Source organism: Galeopterus variegatus, unplaced genomic scaffold (assembly GCF_000696425.1).
Source record: "Galeopterus variegatus unplaced genomic scaffold, G_variegatus-3.0.2 Scaffold9913, whole genome shotgun sequence".
In the NCBI taxonomy this organism is placed as follows: Eukaryota; Metazoa; Chordata; class Mammalia; order Dermoptera; family Cynocephalidae; genus Galeopterus; species Galeopterus variegatus.
This window is the reverse complement of record NW_007736024.1, coordinates 7,346-15,904: the sequence shown is the minus strand read 5'-3', so window position 1 is coordinate 15,904 and position 8,559 is coordinate 7,346. Positions and strand designations below refer to the sequence as shown.

General features: G+C 52.7%; 1 protein-coding gene across 1 annotated transcript in view; it reads left to right on the top strand.

Annotated features, from left to right (window-relative positions):
- Window positions 1–222: 222 nt before the first annotated feature.
- The window catches only part of SCN4B (sodium channel, voltage-gated, type IV, beta subunit), a 13,273-nt gene continuing 4,936 nt past the window's right edge, over window positions 223–8,559 (top strand). Inside the window, exons 1-2 of the mRNA XM_008593959.1 lie at window positions 223–432; window positions 7,938–8,110. Coding sequence (XP_008592181.1) covers window positions 372–432; window positions 7,938–8,110 — 234 coding nt within the window. The 5' untranslated portion in view covers window positions 223–371. The remainder of the gene's footprint in view (window positions 433–7,937; window positions 8,111–8,559) is intronic.

Here is an 8,559-nt window from a genome sequence, read left to right as displayed (position 1 = left end):
AGCAGGCGGGGCACGCCGGGCAGGGGCGCCCTGGGCTCCTCGGCGGCCACCGCCCCTCCTGCAGCTGGAGCGCTTCCAGAGCCGAGGCGCAGCCTCGCTCGGCCGTCCTCCCCCTCCTGCGCCGGCTCCTCCCGCTCGCCTCCAGCCGCGGCTCCAGCAGTCGGCTCCCGGCGGCGGACGAGCGCGCCTCCCCCGCCTGTCCCTCCCTCCCCCCACCTCACGCTCTCTCCGCTCTAACTTTCCCGAGCCCCGACCGGCGGCGCAGAGCTCCCCGGCAGCTTCGGGGCCGACTGCCGACTGCGGGCGGAGAGCGCGGCTGTGCCCAGTGTCCCATCCCCGCGCCCCCGGTGCGCTGCGGAGAGAACGGGACGATGCCCGGGGCTCGGGACCGAGGCAAAGCCCTGGCGAGATGGCTGGGCACGGGCCTCTTGGGTAAGGCAGCCCCAGCTTGGTCTCTTCTCTTCCCCCTTCCCCCCACCCCTGTACACCAGAGGAAGGGACACTTGAGAAGAGGGGTGCCTTGGACGGGGTGGGTTTTGGAGTACGACACGGAATTAGCACCGTGGCAACCGGCTTCCCGCCGGACGCCTGGCTCAGAGGCTGTGTGCTTCCTGGGACCATGCATGTCCCCCATCCTTTCAACCCGCCAGCGTCTCCATTAGTTTTTTTCCCCCCATCTCTGGCACCTTCAGGTCCAGGTTTTTGGAGCTGGGTTTTGGAGCTGCAGGGCAGGTTTCCCGAATTCAGAGGTTCAGGCGCGCTGGGGTAGGGGGTCTGTGCCTTGGGTGTAGGGGATGCCAGGTGGGTTGCACGTGTGATTGTTGGGATGGTGGTTTCCTCCCCTGCCCAGAGCTGTTTGCGTGTTTCCCAGGCATTGGGCATGCACCAATGGGGGGGGGGGCGCCCTTTCCTCTCTGGCCCTTTTTCTGCTTAGCTCCTCTGCTCTCTCTCTCCTCCAGTGCCCACTGCCTTCCCTGCAGCTCCACACTAGTTACTGGCAGGGGATGGAGGGGCTTGGAGGGACATTCAGAAGCCGCCTTTTAGGAAGGATCTTGTCTCTTCCTACAAAGAGCTTACATAGGGAGGACCTGTTTAGTCTGTTCCTGGCTCTTCAGTTTTGGGGTGAATATGATGACTGAGGAGACATGTCCAGAGGATACAAAAGGAACAGAGTATTATTAATATCTATTAATATGCACATGAGTGTCAAACTCTAAGAGATTAGGGAATGATATTTATTAGTCCGGAATGTAATCTCCTCATAAATCATAGCCGGACTTCAATGTAAGCCGACTCTGTCTCTGGCACCTGCACCTCTTCCTGTTTATATTTGTCAGATGTGACTTCTGGCAGCTCTCCCTGTTGGGTTAGACACATGGTATAGGTTTTGTGCTGAAAACAGGGAGACAGAAGCCTATTAGGGGAACCACTGCTATTTCTGCAAATGTGAACTGTATGCAGCCTGTCCCATTGGTAACTGGGGGTTGGAGGATATCGAGTATTTCTCTCACTCAAGAGCTACTGGTTTATTTACATCCCTTCAGCTAGACAGAACTCACTGATATTTTCTCCTGTACCACTGGCACAGATGTCATGCTGGCTTCACAGTGACCCTAATGAAGTGGGCCTCAGTGAGGCCTAAAGATCCTCTTCATGGGGTGGGCACAGAGCTACTCCATATGAATTCACTGTCATTCCTTCTCAGATCAGCCCAGGTCCCCACTGTGGCCAGCCAAGGTAAGGGATCACTGAGGAATTCAAACTCATGCAGTCATTAGACTACCCCTCTTTACATCTCTGTCTTCCCTTCCTCCCACTGTCCAGTTTGATGATGGGATGCCAGTACCTGGGACTCCATATGAATTCACTGTCATTCCTTCTCAGATCAGCCCAGGTCCCCACTGTGGCCAGCCGAGGTAAGGGATCACTGAGGAATTCAAACTCATGCAGTCATTAGACTACCCCTCTTTACATCTCTGTCTTCCCTTCCTCCCACTGTCCAGTTCGATGATGGGATGCCAGTACCTGGACTGTCCAGTTTGATGATGGGATGCCAGTACCTGGGCTGTCAGAATATTCATAGAACCAGATTTCTGTGGGCAACCGAGAAGGCCCTGAAAATCATGTGTATGTGTGTGTGTTGGGGGAGGTGGTTGTGGGCTGAGTCTCGGTACATTTCTCCAGGTGGAGCCTCCCCGCCAAAAATTGTTTGGCTGGATAGAACAGGTAGGGGTGGGGACCCACTGGAGCAGATTTATATGAATCCCTAAGCCACCCTTTGGGAGCCCAGGAGAGAACAGAATGACTTATAAGTGGGAGACTAGCAGGCCCCAGAACTGGCCCTATCTGTTTTGCCCCCTGCTCCTCTGGTCTGCAGAGGGATTACTACCAGGGTCCCTCCTTAACCCTTGCCCAGGTAGCCGCTGACTGAGCCCTCACAGGAGCATTTCTCTGAGCTTGGGACATAGATGACATCCTTGTTCTCAGTCTAGTGGGGGAAATGTGGAGATGACTGGACAGCCAACTGGAGATGTTCTGTGAGAGCACCAGAGATGGCAGGGGTCTTGGAAGCCACAGCACAGAGCTCTCCTAAGGAGGAGGAAGTCATGGCCCAGAGAGGGACGGTGACTTGCCCAAGGGTGCTTGTAATTGATGGTCAAGTGAGACAGAATCCAGGTCTTCTGGGCTCTGTTACACCACGCTGCCTCCCAGTTAATGGAAGTCTAGTGAAGGGGACGGTCAATAGGGATTGTGCTTAGGGCTGAAGAACGAGTGAGGCTGTGGGACACGGGCTTGCGGGTCCGGAGCTGCTGTTTCACAGCTGTGCAGACTGAGTGCGGAGCAGTAAACTCCCAGGAGTCCTCTTCCCTTCTCCCCTTATCAAACTCTGTGTCACAAACTGAGACTAAAGTGATTTTTGATACCTTTTCTTAAACAGAGAAGCAGTTTCCAAGGCTGTATTATTGCAATTTAGGTTTTTTGGGTCCCAGTCTCTTCCTGAGCATGTAACTGGTAATGTATCTGTCCTGCCCTCCCCTTCCTTGTTCCTTGATTTGCTTAATTGCTGTGATCTGTGTTTAATTATCACTGTGAGGATGCTGTGTTGCACAACCCTCTTTCCCGTGGTATGTATTTATTAAGGGCTTGTTTAATGAAAACACAATTAAGGAGAGGGTGCTCGGTCCCACTCAGAAGAAGAAAAAGGAAAGAGTAAGCAAAGAGTTCATGGGAAAAAGGAGAAGAAAGGGGAGAAGTGGAGGGAAACCCCGCTTTGAACCTGGAAATGATAGGTAGTTCTCTTTCTGAATCAGCTGGAGGTGCAGGCCTGTAGGGGAACCCAAGACAGAAGGCTGAGGTCCCAAAGCCTTTATGACTGGTCACCTCCTGGTGGGATCAGCATGATAGGTAGACTCTGGGCACAGCAAACCACCTTGCCCTTTTGCTGTCTTTGAGGGAGTGTAGGGATTTCTGTATGGGCCATAGGTGGGCTGTGCCTCTTTCGCCTATAAGAGGAGGGGGGCAGGCACATTACTTGGTCTTGTTTGCAAAGCTGGTTTTGTTGAGCATCCGCTGCAATCTCAGAGGCATGCTTCTATCCCAGCAAAGCTCCTGGGGGTGGGCAGGAAGGAGGTGGTTGCCTAGGGAGAGGAAGCTAAAATCTTTCCTTTGGCCCAGGGGCCCTGCCTGGCCCAGCCCTGCCTCCCACAGCCCCCAAGGCCTCCACCCCAGGAGGGTTCCTGTCCTGCTGGCCTTGGCCCACTTTCTGCCTCTTAGCTCTAAGTGTGAGCCTCTCTGACTCCCCCAGGGCCAAGTGTCTCAGCCTCGCTATTAAAGTCAGCCGTGTTTCCGCCTGCCATGCCAGGCGGGCCCTCAGAGCTAAACTTAGAGTGGGTACCATCCTGTCTCTCTGTCCTCCCCTGACCCTGGGGCAGGTGTGTCTGATCCCTGGATGTGGGGAAAGGTAGCAGGTTTCCTGCCTTGGCATTTGCCTTGAAGTATGTGGTGGCTGCTATAAGATTCCTGCTGGTGTAAATATTTAATAACATTTGGGTGTGCTGAATACTTTTTGACTTTAGCAAAACTTGGGAATCCCGAATTAATCCTCAGACAAAACCCCGGCACACAGATGAGGATGGGAAGAGGTTGAGGACTTCAGAGAGCGGCAAAGAAAATGGTTTCTGAGAATGGCCAAATGATTAGGACCTTTCAGTGAGGAAAGGCAAAACTTTGGGGTCTAGGACAGAATTCCATAGGCTCATGACTAGGAGACTTGTTCATTAATCCTGCAGTGCCAGAAAGAGGTCCCATCACCCACATACGCTTATACCTTGACATTCTAAATAGGACAAAGAAAGTCCTTCTTTACTCCAGGGAAATAGCCACATGGAAATAATCCAAGATATGATGCAGGGTGAAAGTATAAATCAATGTGCAAATGGCCTGGAGACATTCTTGGTTAGTCTTTAAGGAAAGCAAGGGGTGCCCTGGCTACATCCAATCCTGTGGTGGGGACAGCCCTGTCCCCATCCCCCCTTTCAAGCACCATCCTCCTCTACATGTAGGGTGCTCAGTCACTGAAGCCCTTCTTGTGTTTTATAACCTCATGTTTTGGCTTCACACCAAGCTCTGGAGGTAGGACGGACAGCCATCCCTGCCCTGGTTTGGGATGTACACACCGGATGTCAAGGTCAGCAGGGAGAGTGGGGCCTGCCTTGCACCTGTGACCAGCCTTCTCCTGCTTGGTCATCTGCTGAAGCAGCCCTCCGGGGGGCCTCTGGTGGACCAACACCTGCCTCTGGCTACCTCGTCTGCTCCCCCAGCACAGCCTCACAGTTGAGGCAGGACCCTGGGCTCTCCTGTGCCTGAGCCTCCCAGACATAGCTGGCAGGACCTCATGACACCCACTGGGGGAGCCTGGCTGTGGAGAAGCCCACCCTCTCTGATGCCTTAACCCGCGCAGGACTCTGGACTCTGTGGAAACCATTTCTGTTGTTTTCCTTTGTCCTCTCCAGGCTACTGAGGAAACGGCAACGTTTCACTGAGAGTCCCAAGTGTATTAGAGTTAAGTCATCCACATAGGCACACACAAAGCAGGCAGAAATGTGCACTGTGTCCTGAGCACACCTTAAAGAAATAGTGTTCTCCTCTGTTCTGGATCCTTCTTTTGTTCTTTTTTGCTTTTATTTAAAGCCACCAAAAATTTTCTCTTTTGATGTGCATCTTTTGTGCTCTTGAATATCTCATTCTGGATGGGGTTGGGAAGGGGAGTTTGGCCCCTGATTTGAGTTCCTCCATCTTCTCCAGGGCCCCGGTTTCTGGACTGGGGTACCAATGAGCACTGGAGTAGGAATGGCCATGCTCCTTGAAGCCCTGAGGGAGGCCTGTGGCTATCAGGAAGCTGCCTTCTCCTGGGAACTTCCCTGTCTACCACTCTGCACCCTGCTGCTTAGCTCGTGGGGAGTGTGGGGGGTATATGCAGAACTGTGGTCTCCCACCAGAAGCCCATCCAAGGGTACAATCCTGTGCCTGGCTCCTGTCCCTAGACTTCTGGGGGAGGTGGGGGCGGGGGACAGCAGAGGTAAGAGGAAAACCAGGAGCTCTAAGGAGCTCTAAACCCTGACAGCATTGTTCTCTTGGAGAGGCATGGTCACAGCGTGGTGAAAAGCAGACATAGCTCTGAATGCTGTTGATTCCACTCTTCGAGTGCATAGCCTTGAGCAAGATAATCTCTTTGAGCCTGTTTCTTCATTTGTTATTGGGAACACAAATAATAACTACCTTATAGGATTGTCATGAAGGTTAAATGAGACAGTGTGTCTAAAATGCCTATCTTATCTTCTAACAAGTGCTCAGTCCCAGATTCGCCATTTGCTATGTGGCCTTGGGCAAATCATTCTAACTTCTCTGAGCCTCAATTTCATCATGTATAAAATGAGAAACATTATACCTACCTTTCAACATTCTAATAAAAGTTGGAGTTCATATGCATAAATCCTCTAGCAAGGTAGTTCTCAAAGTGCGGTCCTGCTCACAGCATTCCCAGGGAACTTTTCAGAAATGTAAATTATTAGGCTGCACTGAGACATACTGAATCAGAAACTCCAGGGGCTGGGCAAGCTAGCTGTAACTGCCTTGCAGGTGTTTTGTATGCTCTCTCAACTTTGAAACCACTGCTCTAGAACAATTCTGGCACATAGGAGCTGACCAAACAATGAGAGCTAATTGAAATAACTTCCCAGCACTAACTGGACTCCTGGTAGGCAGATTTGGCTATTTTAGAGGGAACCACTGCTCTAGAACAATTCTGGCACATAGGAGCTGACCAAACAATGAGAGCTAATTGAAACAACTTCCCAGCACTAACTGGACTCCTGGTAGGCAGATTTGGCTATTTTAGAGGAATTTTTTTTTTTTTTTTGCTTTAGGACCATGGGTTGCTGGATAGAAATGTCTTTCTTGTTGACTTTAGGCAAGTTACCTCTCTGGACTCAGTTGTCTCATCTATAATATGGAGCCGTAACAGTAGGTCACTTGTAGGGTAGTTATGAAGATAAAATGTGCCTGGCACATGTTAAATGCTCAATAAGTGTCAGCTATTACTGCTATTATCAACAGTGGCAGGTCTCATGATTGGGTTACTGGACAACAGGGTGTGATTTTTGAGCTGGGGGGTGTGAGCCCTCCACTATGTCACAAGCTAAGGGGACATGAAGAAGCTGAGGGAGCAGGGCTGCCAGCTCTCTTCAGATCTCCTTCTCTGTCACTTAAAAAGCATTGCTCTGTCCACACCATGCATCTATTGTCTCGCTTGGGGAAAACAAGAGGAAACTGGCTTATGATGCAGCACGAGGGAATTAAGTTAGACAACAGAGGCCTTCCCTAAGAGCTAGGATGGGAGAAGGTGCCCATTTCCACTAGGGGCAAGGAGAGGTAGGCATCCAATCCTGGGTGCTCGCCCCCAACGACCTTGAGGCCACGGGGTTTCCTGGAGGAAGCTGCAGGACAGGAGGAGGGCCAGGTCCCCTTACAAGGGCTTGGGAAAGGGGGGCGCTCGGGACTTGAGATCGGAGGGGACAGAGAGTCCAGTGCCCTCCTCGCCCCAGCTCCGCATGCGTGCGTTCGGGTTCGTTGCGAACAACCTCCCAGGGTGTCTTCGGCCCACTTACCCTCTTCCTCTCTCCCATCGTTGCTTTACTCGCTCTGCCCTCGCTGTGCCTCATCCCTCACCCCCTTCCAGCTCGGCCTGGTCTGCCTTCCCTTCCATTCTCAGGATCCCTTTCAGTGGCCGGAGGGCGTTGGACTCAGATGGCCAAGCAAGGCCCAACCCGAAGGTGTCCCTATGCCTCTCCGCCCTTCGGGACCGGGCAGGAGCCTCCAGGGCTCCGTGGTGAGAGGCCGTTGGACAGTGGCCGGGGGCTGTGGCTGCTGCTTTTCTGTACTTCACTTTACGGGACCCCGCTCGCCACCCCCGACCCCAACCCCTAAAACGTAACGAGGAGGCGCGCGTCGTTCTGGAGGAAATTCCCACGCAAATAGAAGGGAACCCGCACTTCCAGGGTGGGCGCAGAGAGAGCACTTGCAGGGACTCGGTCTCCAGGAGAGGGGGCGCAGCGGGGCGCGGATTCGCGCAGTGGCCTGGGCCTCGTTTTCTTGCGTTGGGGTGACCCCTGGTGGTCATCGGGAGTGCCACAGGGGCTACTAACCGGCCCAGAATTCAATCCCGCCCAGGCGAAGGGGAAAAATGGAGAATTATGGCGGGTGGGCCAGGCGGTGTCAATTGAAGGAAAAAGAACCATCCTCTTGAAGTTGACACTGAGGGTGACAGAGACCTCCCTGCCTGGCCAAGACGTTTCTCCCTGCCCGAGCATCCCCTTCCAAAGCTTCAGCCTGGAGGATCCTGTGGGGTTTTATTAAGGGAGGTGGTGCCCCTTACACAGGTCTTTTCCTGCTGCCCTTGTCCCTGTCCCTGGAGGTGTCTGTGGGAAAAGCCACCACCATCTATGCTGTCAACGGCACGGAGATTCTGCTGCCCTGCACCTTCTCCAGCTGCATTGGCTTCCATGACCTCAGCTTCTGGTGGACCTATAACAGCACTGACACATTCAAGATGGTAAGTAGTGGGGGGAGGGACAGCTCAGCCCAGATTCTCCCTCCTGTCACTCATGCAGGCCGCCCATCCCAGGCTCTGGTCCCTTCTGGACTGAGTCTTGCTGAGCTGGTCCCCAGAACCCACCTTTTTTCACTCTTTCTTCCAGCATTCTTTTTGGAGCATGCTTGGAAGGACCTAAGTGGGAGAGGTGCTTAGATGGTGTTGCCAGGAGTTTCGGGTCTGTTAGAATTCTTGCCTAGAGTCCTCTTGTCTTAAGAAAATACCTGGAAATTGGATTGCTTGTATAAAAATTAATAATTTAATTTAACAAACAAGAGAAACAAAGACCTTTGGAAGGCTTGGAGAGATGGAATGAGAAGAGTCCAAATGAGAGAAGGGCTGAGAAACTGGACTTGGGAGGATGGGAGAGAGGAAGCTAGAGAAGAGCAGGAAATCCAGGAGCACTGACA